Source organism: Loxodonta africana, chromosome 12 (genome assembly GCF_030014295.1).
Source record: "Loxodonta africana isolate mLoxAfr1 chromosome 12, mLoxAfr1.hap2, whole genome shotgun sequence".
Classification (NCBI taxonomy): domain Eukaryota; kingdom Metazoa; phylum Chordata; class Mammalia; order Proboscidea; family Elephantidae; genus Loxodonta; species Loxodonta africana.
The window spans coordinates 73,915,612-73,931,632 of record NC_087353.1 but is presented as its reverse complement, the minus strand read 5'-3'; the positions used below and the strand labels follow the sequence as shown (position 1 = coordinate 73,931,632).

The window sequence follows — 16,021 nt, the reverse complement described above, 5'->3', positions numbered from 1 at the left end:
CAGGTATTAGCTGATGTTAGAGCATTTACGCAGACCTAATAAAGGCAGACTGAAATTGCTTTTACTTGCGCAGTTATTGACTTTTGTTTCTATGGCAAGGTGCATTTCATGGGATAAGGGATGGTGCTACCGTTAGATTCTGGTCATGCTATTTTCCTCGGTGTCTATGGGAAAACATGACGTTCACCTGATCACCAGCTCCTCCTCACATGGAAATCTGCCATCAATACTGTTCAGATAAACAGCAGCTGGCAAAACATGTGGCCTTCAACCTGCAGAGAAACCTGTGCTAGACCCACACAAAGGAAGAAGGGCAGGCCAGCCTTCCATCTGATTTTGAGAGAATACCCAGTTAATTATTTTTTCTCACAGTCAGCAGCTGAGTCTCACGGAAATCTGTGCTTGTAATTATCACTGTAATTATTATTTTAATACAAATCAGCAACTTATCAAAATATTACCCTCTAGATGCTACCTGGGCTACAAGACTATATGGATGGAGAGTGCAGGCCGCCCTCCTCTGCTCTGCGTTGCTAATGGTGGAATCCTCAGTGAGGATATTTCCACCACAGCCAGATTGCTAACTTCACCATGGGCCAAAACCCAAAAACCCACTCCCACTGAGTCCATTCTGACTCACAGCGACCCTACAGGAAAGAGCAGAACTGCCCTATGGGGTTTCCAAGGCTGTAACTTTTATGGAAACAGACTGCCACGTCTTTCTCCTGTGCAGCAACTTGGTGGGTTTCAACTGCTCACCTTTTCGTTAACAGCTGAGTACTTAACCACTGCGTCACCAGGGCTCCTTATCATGTCCCACAGTTCCCAGTAACTGTCATGCCCATCCTCTCTTTCGAGACAAGCCTGTTCTGCATTATAAATCATTGCTTGACCTTGGGCAAGTCACTCCATCCATGTAATGGGCACACAGTGCCAACTTTCTGGATAAGCCATTGTGAGGAAGGCCAAACCAGGATCACCCTGTGGTAACATTCTGTGCAGCATGGTATTCCACACACAGGCTCCAGAGTTCCACCACTGGAGTCCAAATTACGAATCTGACTTTGGGCAATTCCTTACTCTCGCTTTGCCTCAATGTCCTCATTTGTAAAAAGGGAATGATATCCAGTAGCCACCTTATACAGTTGTTGTAATGATTAAATTAGATAATCCATAAAAAGTGGCTTAGCACAACACCTGCAATAGAATAAGCATTCAATAAACACCAGCTATTATGATGATGCATGTCCCTGGGTGTTACAAACAGTTAATGTGCTCCGCTGCTAAGTGAAAGGCTGGAGGTTTGAATCCACCCAGAGGTGCCTTGAAACAAAGCCCTGGTGATCGACTTCCGAAAAATCAGCCACTGAAAGCCCCATAGAGCATGGCTCTACTCTGACACTCAAGGGGTCACCATGAGTGGGAGTCAACACAACGGCAAATACTGATGGTTATTATGATTACTATCTTGATAGTTGTCAACTCAAATTCCAACAGTGGTCTTTCAGGTAACACAAAGGGCAAACTGGAGATCAGAAATCCTAGGTAGAGGGGTAGCCCATTGTTACTCTTCGGGAATAAAAGCCAAGATTTCAACTATTTTAATACCAAATTAACTCTTTATTTTAAATCAGTGATTTTAAAACTCTGGCCACCGATTAAAATAAAAAAGAAGAAAGCAAAAGGGAAACTCCGCGCTGGCCATTATTCCACCTGCAGCCCAGACCAAGAGTCCTTGGGTAGCACAAATGATTATGCACTCGGCTACTAACCAAAAAATTGGTGGTTTGAATCCACCCAGAGGTGCCTTGGAAGAAAGGCCTGGCAATCTACTTCTGAAAGGTTACAGCCTTGAAAACTCTACGGAGGGCAGTTCTACTCTGAAACAGACCGGGTTACCATGAGTCGGAACTGACTCAACGCCGACTGGTTGGTGTGCCCAGACCTAGCTCACGAAAGCCAGGCTTACATATTCCCTCCAGTACATCCCAGAGGCCGCTTTTGTGGGAGGTCATACCCACTTTTCACGTCAGTACAGTGTTGGTTCCTCCGCCCCCAACCTTTTTTTTTTTTTACCCCAAAGGAAAGTCAAAACAGCCGTCAGCCTCTCCACCTCACGAGGTACTAATCAAACTCATGCCCACTTGCAAACCACCCAGTTTTTTTTTTTTTTTCCGAAAGCTCTCCATTAGGTTATTTCCACCCTGTTCTCTTTGTCATCCCCTCACCTTCAAAACAAGCAGGAGTCAGATGTCACAATGCAAAAACTATCCCTCGACAGGATGACAAGGCAAAGCAGGTAATGAGGGCCTTTTACCCTGGAAATGGAATTATCTGCTTGATGATAAGCAAATGGGATTCTCTGTGTCTTTTATAACAGCTGCCCCCTCCAAGCTTGGGATAAAGGAGAGACAGAAAAAGAGACAATGAAGAGGCTTTTATTTCAAAGAGAACATCTGCAAAGCATGGTCCTACATTAAAAAATCAACAGAAAACAGCCACTAGCCTGGAGAACAATAACTACAAAAAAAAAAAAAAAAAGATTTCCCATTCCATCTCTAATTAATAAAGCTCCATTTCACAAGGAAAGGAGATAGAAAAAGAACAAGTTTCCCTGGTCCCCAAAGTAAGGATGCTTAATGAGGGAAACCCTATATTATCTGATCCATCTAATCTGGTTTTAATACTATCCTTAAGTAATGTATACTTTAGCTCTCCATTACCAAAAACATTTGTTTATTTTATTAACGTGAGTCTGCTGGAGTGCTAAGACTTTGCGAAATTAGCATGCCGTCCTTGGACCCTGTTTTTATTGCTTCTCCCCTTGCTCATTATAAAATGATTAGTGGTCTCCATTGCCCTCCTGAATTGCTGGGAAAGCCGTGGCGTGGCTCTGTTATCCTGGTTCTGAAGAGGAGAGTCTTGGTTCAGGGTTAAGTTAATGGAGTCATTATGGGCCCATTTGGGGACACATTCATCGTGGCTAATTTCATGTCCAACACGTGGGGGGACAAGACTACACACTCGGCGTGAGCAGAACTTACAGTCTGAATCCAGACATGAAGGGCCCAGACCCAAAGCAGAGAAGGCTGGCTCGGAAAGTCCTCTGGGGGACTTTCCATAGCTGTAAAAACACCCCAACAACAGAAAGGGCCTACAATAGGAACTCTGACTTAAATGGACACAGAGCACAGTACTGGGGGCATTCGATGCCAGCTCCTCCTGATGTCTAATATAAATCCTTTCCACTTTAACTTCAGAACAAACAGCACAGCTATTCACTCAGGGGTAAGGGATCTTCAAACTGGTTATACCAGCATCTACCAAACCTTGGTCATTCCAGCATCTTCCTGATGGTCATATTTGTCACCCAAATCAGGGTCAGGATTAGGATTAGGGTTTGACACTATTATTTACGTGTTTTCATCACGTTAACTAACTTCTATTTATTTAGATGCCACTCTACCCGCATGTGGTACAAACAATTAACGTGGTCTGCTGAAAACCGGAAGGTTGGAGGTTCAAGTCCAGCCAACAGGTACCTTGGAAGAAAGGCCTGCTGATCTATTTCTGAAAGATCACAGCCTTGAAAACTCTACGGAGCACAGTTCTACTCTGATACACACGGGGTTGCCATGAGTCAGAATCAACTCGACAGCCACTGGTTTAAGCAGTAAGAGCCTTGAAGTCATCATTTTGATTGGCTGGTTATACTCATATATTTATACACTTTATATACTTATATATGTTTATATATTAAAAATGTATATAAATATACATTTAAAGAAATAGCTATCACAATAAAAAAAGTTCACTCAAGGAGCAGGGTTGGGTGGAGGTCTAGGGTGTTAGTGATGCCATTTCTTGATCTTGGTGTGGGTTACACGGATGTGTTCAGTTTGTGAAAATTCATCATGCCGCACATTTAGGATAAGGTACTTTTCTATGTATAATAGAGTCCCTGGGTGGTGCAAATGGTTAACATGCTAACCGAAAGGCTAGGTTCGAGTCCACCCACTGGTGCCTCAGAAGAAAGGCCTGGCAATCTACTTTGAAAAATCAGCCATTGAAAACCCTATGGAGCGTAGCTCTATTCTGACACACATGGGGTCGTCATGAGTCAGAGTTAACTCAATGGAAAAGTGCACAGAACGCTTTGGTGTAAAAAAAAACCCCAGTAGTTAAAGGAAAATATGCAGAATTTAAGATGTTTGTACAGATGTGCATAGAAACTCTTTAAAAATCTGTCACAGTGAAGACTGCTCACCCATGTAGCACCTCCAATAGCTGGATCACGATTGGTATGTGTGCCACACTTAGGAAATGTCTGCCTTGGGCATTATGCCCTTTGAAGAACTATCTATATGGGATCAAATTGACAACAGCAACTCGAAAGATCAGACAGGAAGCTTGGGGGGCAGTGAGTTTACGTTAATAGGGGAGGAACAACTCAGAAAAGGAAAGTAAGAATGGTTGCACAACTCGAAGAATGTAACCCATGTCACTGAATTGTACATGGAGAAACTGTTGAATTGGTGTAATGTTTTTGCTATGTACAGTCTCAACAAGATAAATTTTTTTAAAAAGAAAAGAAATCCTGGAGTTGAAGCTACCCTGGCAGATGGCGCATAGGGACCCCCCCATCCAAAATAAATCCTCACCCGTGGCCTTTTATTTTCTCTCCATCCCCCATTACTTCCTTCACCGCCCTTGTAGCAATGACTTTTTTTTTTCCAATTTCATAGTTTGCTATTGCTTAGCAATTGTCCTGTCCCAGCCATAAACTCCATGAGGCCAGGAACGTATCTGTCTTACTGGGCCCTCTTTCCCCAGTACTTTGTAAAGTGTCCGGCCCACACAGGCCGACAATCAATATCTGTTGAACCAATATGCAGATACACGAACCCATGGGAACCCTTAGCGGATTTTACTCCTTGTTCCCCAAGGATGACGGAGCTGACGTGAAAAGGGGTGCAGTGACTGGCTGGAACACTCCCACATTCATCTGCTCTAAGACAGGAAGGTTGTCTGATGTTCATTTGGGACCTTCTGATTTTCAAAGTGCTTTCTCATATGTTTACCATGTTTGATCTTCACAACCCAGGGAGGGTGGTGGACTTACTATTACGCATCGCCTGACAAAAGCACCAAGGATTCACAGAGATGTCCAACCGTGACCACGTCAGGACCTGAGCCCAGGTGCTCCGGAATTTTCCAGTCTTCCCCTTGTCTGCCATCTCTGACAGCTCCCAACTTCCCAACTCATGTTATTGATGTACAAGGTCATGGGGCAAGGCGGGGCGGGGGGGGAAGAAACAGCAGATTATCCAAAATTCATGTATAACCACCCCACCCAAGAGGAAACCAGTCTGTCAAGTTGTAGACGGCATGATTCCATTTTTGCTGAGGACCTACTCCTTTGCAAAGGAAGGCCTAATCTTTGTAAGAATTTGCATGGTTTGGGGTACGAACCAACAGCAAGGGAGGGAAGGGAACCTCCATCAGGCCCAGGGGAAGCCAAAGGTAGTCCAGGTAAATAAATAAGTGCTGTGAATAAGCCCCATGGGACTAACTGAAAGGTGACCACGGAAATCTATTTGTAGCTTTTCACAGCGAGCACAGGGATCTTCTAAACAGGGGTGCAAGCACAACAGCCTGAAGGGGCCGGTATCGCCAGGTATCACGGGAGGAGGGAACGACCCTGGCGGGCTCTTGGGAACCCTCGTGACCCGTTTGGGGGGAAGGGCAGCCGCTCCTCAGCTCAACCAGGAATGTGGGCCCAATGCTTGTTGCCAGATCTTGTGGTTTTTAACAGGAATTGCAAAAATTCACACTGTCTTGTGACATAGCCTTATCTTTGAATTTTGATCCCTTTTTAACACACTGTGTGGGTCACCCAAACCCACCCATGGACCATGGACTTGACAGCCTCTCGCGGAAACGTCTCCCGTGGTATGGCTGCATCAGGAAGGAAGGGAGGAACGCTGACCATGGGCCAGAGCTCTGCCTCCTCATCCAGCCCTTCATGCCCATGTGTCAGAGGGCAAACTGAGCCTCTGGGAGGTGACGTAAGGGGCCCAGGTCACGCAGATATAAGTGACAGAGCCAGGCTGTGAACCCAGGTGGCCTGATGTCAGAGCAACCTAAACATGACACACACGCCTCCCGGCCCCACAGCATCCAACCACTTGCTTCCCTTGCATACCCCTAGCAGCTCAATGCTCATCTCTGGGCTCCTCCTTCAGCTCTAATATGAAGAACTTGGACTACATGAGTGCAGTGGTCTAGCTCTGATGTACAACAATTATGGGCAGGAAGGGAAGCGAGGACAAACCCCTGTGTCCAAGAGGCCACCACAGGGACAGGGCAACAGCAGGGAGCCGAGCTAGGGAGTGAGAGGAGCATCTCTGTTGATACGTCATTTATCAGCAGGGGCCGTAACACTCAGCCTCTAGATTGGCTCCTCCAAGGGGGCTGAAGCACAGTGGTCCTGTTCACCAAGGTATCCCAGTGCTAGACACAGCTCCTGGCACACTCTAACTACTGGATTAGTGGATGGTTGGCAAGATGGACGGAAGAATGGATGGAAGGATGGAATGATGGAGGGAAAGGATAGATGAATGGAAGGAAGGAAGAATGGAATAATAAATGGATGAATAGATGCACACATGCATATTTCATGGATAGATGGATGGATGGTTGGTTGGACGGATGGATGAAAAGATGGATGGATAGATGGTTGGAACGATGGATGAACAGAGGCACGTATGTATGTAAACATGGATGGATGGAAGAAGGATGGATGCATGGATGGAAGGATGGATGCATGGACAGAAGGATGGATGCACGGATGGAAGGATGGATGGAAGGATGGATGCATAAGGATGGAAGGATGGATGCATATATGCATGCACGAAAACATGGATGGATGCATGGATGGATGGACGGACAGACGGATGGATAGACATAATGAGAGAAAGAGAGAGGAAGAGTAGCAAGTAGAGAACACAGGAGGGGTGAGAGACAAGGGACTCCCTGACTCCAAACTGGGTAGAGACCAAGAACCTAGCCTTTAGAGTCACCCTCCAGGTTCAATTCCTAGCTTGGTCACTTCTCAGCTGTTTGACTTGCATCCAACTTATTGTCTTAGTTTTTACTGTTTTAATCCGTAAAACAGATGAAAAGAATAGCCTTTAACTTACAGGATGTTGTAAGGATTCATAAGATCATGTCTTTACAGTACTTGTCATAGTACCTAGCAAAAGGGAAACATTTAATAAACAGAAATTATCATCATCACCACCACGATCATCATCATTATAGTTACCACATTTGTACCTTTAGAATACGGGGACTTTGCATCAATCTCTCTGCCCCATAAACTCAAGTCCTCTGGCCTTAAGCAATGAACCTCCTGGCCGAAGATTACAGCAAAGGATTCCCTGGCAGCAGAGACTCCTGTTACCTGATTACCTCATTAGCACTCACTGCCACATTAGCTGGGATTAGATGTCCAGATAAGCCAGCAGTCACCTGGCTGGGACAAGCCAGGTCTAAGACAGAAGAAATTCATTTTCTTGCATTCAGAGTGCTCTGAAGGGGGAGATCCTCTGAAAAAAGATCCAAGAATACCCTTGGGTCCAAGTCTGCCCCCATGTGGCCTGGTGTCTGGGCTCCCAGTCCTGGACGCTAACAGGGACTCCCTCCGCCCCTGCTCCTTGCAGTGTCTGAGGGACTAAGATGACTCCCGTGCCACCTTCTTTGCAGCATCTCTGGCTTCCGATGCAGGAAGGGGGGCAGCCTTAACCACAAGGATCCGGGGACAACCCGAAGAGTATCCGTGGGCCAATGGGTAGTTTCTGCTGCAGAAGGAAGGAAGTGCCCACAAGACAATCTGGTCTGCATGTTTGGGTAGATAGCTCCTACAACGGCCCACGTCACCCCAGCTCTTGCAGAGCAGTTTAACTGAATGAGTGGAAGGGCAGGAAACCCGATAAGAACAAATGAAAGGCCCTTCCCAGCACAGCACCCTCTTCCCCTCCTGCCCTGGCAGGAGAGCTGAATTCAAAACTCCTTCTCCTGCCACCTCCACAGTTCATGTTCAATTATTCCTGCTTATGCTCACTGCACATTTCACTTCAGTGCACTACTTTCTTTTCCCATGACTGTTCAATCCCGTGCTTGGTGCTGGGCATTTTCATTCAACTACCTGTAAGTCTCCTTAAGAGAATTCTGTGATTCCAGATTTGGGACCTTCACAAGACCCTTATCACAGGAGGGTTGCAGAGTAGGAGTCCCAGGGTGGCACAAATGGTTAAGCGCTCAATATTGAACAAAAGGTTGGCAGTTCAAATCCACCCAGAGGTGTCTCGGAAGAAATGCCTGGCCATCTACTTCTGAAAGATCACAGCTATTGAAAACACTACAGGGCAGTTCTACTCTGAAACACGTGGGGTTGCCATGGGTCAGAATTGACTCAATGGCAAGTGGCTGAGGTGGTGGTAGAGTAAATGTTTAAGAGTACAGGCTGTGTGGGTTCAAATCCCAGCTCTGCCATTTGTAACTGGCTGGACCTTGGAAAAGTTGCTTAAGCTCCCTATGCCTCAGTTTTCCTTACTGTAACACAAGGGTTAAATGAATTAACAGTAGTGAGACACCTAGAAAGGAGTCCGGTTATATTAAGCACCATCAGCGTTAGCTGTTTCAATTATAACAGTACTTACCTTGGAGGGTCAAATGAGTTGATACATGCAAGGGGTTTTAAACAGTGCCTGGCACTCATTTACTGCCATGTAGACATTAGTAGCAACAGTTGGGATACCCAGTGGTGCGGTGATTCAGAGCTTATTTCTGCTAACCAAAAGGCTGGCTGTTCAAATCCATGAGCCACTCCTTGGAAACCCAATGGGCTAGTTCCACTGTGTCCTATAGGGTGGCTATGAATCGGAACTGACTCAACAGCAACAGGTTTTTTGGGACAGCAGTAGTACCCATCTATCAGTCTCATTATTTAGAGGTCTGATTCAACAGAAACTGCGTATCTGCTTTTTCTCTGGGGTTGACAGATTTCTAGGAATCTGCAATAAGAAATAAGAAAAGTGGCACAAAGATTTTTCAAGAGTCATATGGCTGCATTTCAGGTTTTTCAAAGGACCACATGGACATGGAGTTCAGAAATTTGTACTTCATTGGAAATGGGGCAGACCTGGGTTTGAATCCAAGTTCTGCTATTTCCCAGCTTCATGATCATAATTAGCAAGTGGCTTCACCACCCCGAGCCTCAGTTTCCTCATCTGTGAAATGGGGACAGCCACAATCCTAACCCACAGAGTTGGCAGGATTGAATGACAAAGAGAAGGAAGGTCTGCAAAGCCGCTATTATTCTTGACACATAACCCGCACCCATAACATCCCCAATTTCTTGCTGGGGGCCCTTAGTTTCAATTTCGTATGAGCTAGGTAACGTCATCTCCTTCCTGGATTTTTTTTTTTCCAGTTAGCATATATAATGCATATAAGACACCTAAATGATGCTTGGCATACAGCTGGTGCTCAATACATGTGGATGCTTCTCCCTCTACCACATTCCATCCGGCTCTAAGGCGCACACAGAAGGAGCTGGATGCGTTGGACTGCCTTGGATTGCACTCAAACCCTACTTTGTGTGGGAAAATGAATAATTGCGAAAAATTGGTTATTTTCAAACAGACCAAGAACTTCTTTTTAGGAACAAAAGCTCACATTTGAGAGCTTATTATATGCCAGACCCAAAATCGGTTCACATGTATTATCACATTTCACGCTCACACAACACTGTAAGGTGGCCCAATTTACAAATGCAGAAAGTTAAAGGGACCTGCCCAAGATTATGGAGACAGTCAGGAGCAAAGCTGGATTCGAACCCAGGTACATCAGACCCAAGAATACTTAAGGGAGGTCCCTTTTTGTGCCGGGGTCTGGCCTACATTTCCTGTGACTTTTTCTCCTATTCCCACACCCCCTCCTTTGAGCTGGGTTTTTATCTTCCCCAAAGAATTTTCTCTTTGTTTCTGGGAGACACGGACTTCGGTCGATATAAATGCAGAGCTGCAAAGGGAAAGAAGACAGAACAGAAATGGCAACTCTTAGGGTAACATTAAGCACAAGACACAGCCCCATTCAGCCCTCACCCCTTGCAGTCCAACAGCTGTGTATTTCAGTCTTTCTGTATGTTCATTTACATCCCCATTGATCATAAGTAGCTCTGGGTAAGTGGGTGGGCCCTTACTACAGAGATGCCCTTAAGGACACTTTTGTTTTCTGGGAATACACACATACACACACACACACAGAGATGTCACGTCTGCTCTAGCCCAAGACACCGAATTTCCTCTTCAATTAAAACCAGGGATCAATAACTTTGGCTTTAGCTTCCTATGTGCAAAATAGTAGCATTTTGCCACCCAAGCGTCTGGAAGATAAAAAGGAGAACCAACAATTGGCATAACAAAATGTATTAAGAAAACATTCTGCATCCCACTTTGGTGAGTGGCATCTAGGGTCTTAAATGCTAGCAAGCAGCCATCTAAGATGCATCAATTGGCCTCAACCCACCTGGAGCAAAAGAGAATGAAGAACACGAAAGACACAAGAGACAGAAAGGGCCATATAAATCAGGGACTACATCAGCCTGAGACCAGAAGAACTAGATGGTGCCCAGCTACAACTGATGACTGCCCTGAAGGAGCAGGAGAGCAGTGGGATGCAGACCTCAAATTCTCATAAAAAGACCAGACTTAATGGTCTGACTGAGACTAGAAGGACCCCAGAGGTCATGGTCCCCAGACCTTCAGTCAGCCCAAGACTGGAACCATTCCCAAAGCCAACTCTTCAGACAGGGATTGGACTGGACTGTAAGATAGAAAATGATACTGGTAAGGAGTTAGCCTCTTGGCTCAAGTAGACACATGAGCGTATGCGGCCAGCTTCTGTCTGGAGGGGAGATGAGAAGGCAGAGGGGGACAGAAGCTGGCTGAATGGCCAGGGGGAATACAGGATGGAGAGAAGGAGTATGCTGTCACATTAGGGGGAGAACAACTAGGAGTACATAGCAAAGTGTGTATAACTTTTTGTATGAGAGGCTGACTTGATTTGTAAACTTTCACTTAAAGTAAATAAAAAAAGGAAAACTGATATACTAGAGTTAATGTACAAAGTGTGATGAGACCGGAAGGAAAGTAATTATCTGTCTCTATCTATATCTCCCTATCTATATATGTAATTATGCTTGTATTTATACTCACATATACATATATACCTGGAAACCCTGGTGGCATGGTGGTTAAGTGCTACGGCTGCTAACCAGGAGGTCGGCAGTTCGAATCCGCCAGGTGCTCCTTGGAAACTCTATGGTGCAGTTCTACTCTGTCCTATAGGGTCGCTATGAGTCAGAATCGACTCAATGGCAGTGGGTTTGGTTTTCGTTTTTATACATATATACCTATATATATATACAAAAACAGAACCAAACCTATGGTAGCCAAGTCGATTCTGACTCATAGCTACCCTATAGGACAGAGTAAAACTGCCCCATCAGGTTTCCAAAGAGCAGCTGGTGGATTTGAACTGCCAACCTTTTGGTTAGCAGCCGAGCACTTAACCACTGTGCCACCAAGGCTCCATATATATGTATACGTATACATATAATTATGCTTATATTTATATTTGTATATACATATATATCTCTGTATCTTCTACATTTATTTATTTTATTTAGCATTTTCCCGTATAGGATTAACCAGATGGCAACATTTGTGTTAAGATAAATATTGTTCAATGATGCATATTTCCATATACAAAGTGCAATGTATTGCTCAAACAAAATAAAACTCCACTGAGAGTGAGGAAAAAAAAAAAATGAACCATCAATAAAATACCCTCTGTTCTCTCTGGTCTCAAAACATTTGGGTAGAAAGAAAAGCTACGCCTCCGAGGCTGTTAGAACCAGAGTCAATCTGGATGCAGTGAGCTGATTTCTCAGTTACTGCCAATGTCTGGGAAAGTCCTGAGTTATCTGAGTAATGTGAAGTATGAGGAATTTCTGCCGGAAAATCAACATTTCAAAGGGGTCAGACAATACAGAAACCCCATTCTACTTTAAGGGGGAGGGGGATGAAATGCAATAAAAAATTAAGTTTCTTAAATGAAACTTACTGAGGAACAATTAATCAAAGGGCACAAGCATTAAATCCAACAACTTCAAGAGCAAGATAAAGGGTAAGAAAATAAACATTCTTTACATTAACTCACACTGCTCCCGTTCATTCTTTCTCTAGAAACCACTCAGGCCCACAGTGTGATCTTTTTCACTGCCACCCCCAAAGGCTTTCCCTGCCTTTATAAGTGAGCCCGTCTGTTTCTTAAATTGAGACGGCAGGAAAACCCACAGCTTATTGCAGACCCAGTGGAGGAATCAGCGTCATGTCCATCAAATTCAGCTGCAATCCACCCAACAGTGCTCATATTTAACAGCTTGCAAGCTGCTCAGGAAAGAGGCAGAGGGGACTTTGCGCATCTTTGACGGATATGCCCATCTTGCCACCACCCTCCCAGACTTGGTCTGCTTGGGAAGCTGGGCACTTCTTCTTGGCTTCTTAAATGCACCATAAATATAATCAGGTCCATCTACTAAAGATGCAGCTCCCCAAACATAAAACGGGGTGTACAGAAGCTCTGGGCAACTGGGCTTATAGAAGGAAGCATTTTGAAAATGCTTTATAACAATGTCTGTGTGTGGACTGTGTTTCGGTTTCTGAGTTCTGTCTGACACTCTGAGGCACACCCACCAGCAGGCTGGTGTGGATGCCCTCCGTATGCAAGTACAACGACCCCCACCACCACCGCCACTGGCAACCGAGCCGGGAGATGAAGCATCACTCCCAAGCGTGTGCCTGTCTCCCCAGCTCTCTACAAGAGCCATCTGGAAAATCACGGGATTTTTTTTAACGTCCCACTCCCAAATCTGCTTCCAAAGCTTCACGCTAGCAGCTCTGTGTCTAGAAAACAAACCATACGTTAAAGGGCCTCTGTGGCTTGCGAAACTATCCGGTCCTTTCCTTGTCTGCAACCCAAGCTCCAGGTCTACCAGACTTTGGGAACAGCCTGCCCCCTTCTGGTCTCCTTGAGCTCCATAGAAGGGCAGAGGCTGGTGGGCACAGCAAGTGTAGAGCCCAGCTCCACCCAGCATGTCTGCGCTGTGATTTCAGTATCTATAGGGGTAGCTGTTAGGGAGGGCAGGGGGGTGGGAAGATATAAAGCAGCAGGTGGAGGAGAAAGAAAGCAGAGGTCAGCAAATAAAATAAAATATAGATCCAGGAGAGACAGCAGGAACCGCACGGTCGACAACTATGAGACAATGAGGAAAAATTATGTATATATATTTTTTATGTACATGTCTCTATCAGAAGGTAAAGAAATTGAAACATTATGTGAGTGGGGGGCTGGTAACTGAACCTGGAGAAGAAAGAGAGTTTCTGAAAAGCAAAGCAACTTTGCTGCTGAAACCAGAATTCCAAAAGGCACCAGAAAGGAAAATCCCCTGCTCCCCACCCACTTCCCAACTGCAAGCCTCTTTGGTTGAGCTGTGAGGTGAGAGGAAAGGATGCTGAAGTGAGCCCACAAAGAGGGCGTGTGGACAGAGAGCACATGGCCCTATGAAGAAATCAGGCAGCCCAGCCACCTTCTTTCTCTCCTCTTCTTTCAACAGGTGGGATTTTCACCCAAAGGCATCTTGTGCCACCCATGTGAACCCCAGATGCAAAGAATACAGTAAACCCCACCCTCTCTTCACCTACCCTGCATGTTCCCACCCTGGACCAGCAGTACACACTCCCAAAGCCCTTCCACCCCACCTCCCAGTCGGCTCCAAATTCAGAAAGAACTCTGAATCGCATTTCTGCCAGAATACATCACTAGCAACTCCAGGAGTTCAGAGGCAGCATCTCAGAGAGCCCTTGGCTGTAAAGAAGGACGCTGGGCATGTTCTGGTTCTCCATGAGGACTCTCACTCCACCCTCGTCTCCACAAGGAGGGAAAGGCTTCTCCCTGCTACCCACACAGAGCAGGAAGCAGCGTGAAACGCCATCACGTCACGTCTCGGGGCTGCCTAAGCCCACAGGTACGAAGAGGACCGCGGGTGATGCCGAAGAAGTTTAGCAGATCAGAAAGCTCGAAGGCAGTCTGCAGTGACGGCTCCCAAAGTGACCAATAATAGCAACATGCATCCAGTCCACAAAGATTCTGAAACGACCCCCTAGTGTCTACTCTCCCCCAGGACTAGCCAAATCTCTGCAGGCAAGCAGCATGAGGAAGTCGCAGACACAAACACAGCACTATGGCTGAAGACAGACCCTCACACCCATGGGGAGCTGAGACCCTGGCCCAGAGCAGGGCTCTCACCTCCCTAGCAAAGCAGCCTGGAGAAGCAGCGGTAGAATGCATCCTTGACGTTGGGGGCCAGGAATAAAGCCATGTCAGTTCCCACCAAGTCACCCAGATAGCCCAAGATGTGCAGAAGGAACAGTTTCAGAGCCTTGATTGTTCACAACGCAGAAGAGCATAGAAAACCCACAGAGAAGCCCTGGCAGTGTGGTCAGACACACGGCTAATGACCAGAACTGGCCACACACAGACAGAGACACAGACAACCAGATCCGAAAAAGGTCCGCGCTCTGAGATTAGAGGGCAGGGCTCCGTGAAGTCTGAGGGGGGACGCTAGACCGCAAGGTTAGAGACACCCAGAGACGGGAGCAGCCCAGAGACCCAAAGCACGACAGAGCACCCACGAGTGAGTCTTACTAACGGACATGTCTGGGGACTTGGGATACCGCCCCCAGAACCCCTTTGAGGTACAGCAAAGACGACAAGGTGACGAGGAAACAGGGAGACAAGGCTGAGTTGTCTACACCCAGCTCGACAAAGGTGCTGAGAGAACCATCCCTGAGCAGCGGCTGCGGATCCCGGGCGCGATCCACGCACTTAGGCGGGAGCGAGGCACCAGCACCCACACGTGCAGAGCAAGTCAGGGCACCCTGCAAGAGTGGCGGGGGACAGGAACCCGGCCAGGCTCCGGTAACCCCAAAGTGCCTCCTCCGGAGATAACTTCCCCAGACCCCAAGGGGGCACTCCTCAGACTTCGGATGGGGCAGCCAGCCCACAGCCCCTGAGGCTTGGCAGACACCTCCATCCCCGGCTTCCAGGGGAAACAGGAGACTTAAAGCCAGTAGGTGTAGGGAGTCCCGGTCTAGAGGACCGAGGTTCAAGCCCTGGGGGGTGTAGGGCTGGGGCTGCCTCCTTCCCTCCCGCTAGGGCGCGAGTCGAAACGGTATCTTACCAGCGCCCGGGTGGCTTGTGCGCCCCGGCTGGCCCGCGGCTGCGCCGGCGGTTCTCCGGGGCCGCCTGCCCGCGCCCGTGCCGGTGGCCCCCGTCCTCCGCCGCCGCCGCCTCCTCCTCCGGCTGCAGCCGGCTGGGCGGGCAGGTCCCGGCGCTCGCGGCGCGGGGCCGGGGCTGGGGGCGGCTGCTCTGCGCCGCCGGCCGCTGCGCCCCCACGGCGCTCGCCCGCCCCGGAGTCAAGGCTGCTGAAATTCCACACGACCAGCGTCTGCAGCAGCAGCACGGTGAGCGCCGCGAGCAGCGCCGAGTGCGAGCGCCTGGCCAGCCTCCGGGCGCACGGCGCCGCCACCATCTTCGGAGCGCGGCAGGCAAGCGGGGCGCGGGGACCCCGGCGCGCTCCGGGCCGCCCCCGCGCTCCCGCGGCTCCCGCGGCCGCCGCTGCCGCTCGGACTCCGCTCGGCCGCCGCCGCCGCCTCGGCTCGCCGCTGCTCCTCCTCCGCCGCCGCCGCCGCCGCCGCTGCCGCCGCCTCCACCGCCGCGGCGCGGAGTTTTCAGACGGGCAGGGACCCGGACGTCACCAGGAGGAGGGGAAGGCGGAGAGGCGGGGAGCGGGGAGGCCGCGGAGGGGGCGCTGGGCGAGCTCGGGGAAGAG

General features: G+C 47.9%; 1 protein-coding gene across 1 annotated transcript in view; it reads right to left on the bottom strand.

The window, feature by feature from the left end:
• XYLT1 (xylosyltransferase 1) overlaps positions 1-15,746 on the bottom strand; it is a 371,046-nt gene extending 355,300 nt beyond the window's left edge. The window contains exon 1 of the mRNA XM_064295636.1: positions 15,371-15,746. Within this exon, the coding sequence (XP_064151706.1) occupies positions 15,371-15,721 (351 nt within the window). The 5' untranslated portion in view covers positions 15,722-15,746. The remainder of the gene's footprint in view (positions 1-15,370) is intronic.
• Positions 15,747-16,021: the final 275 nt, after the last annotated feature.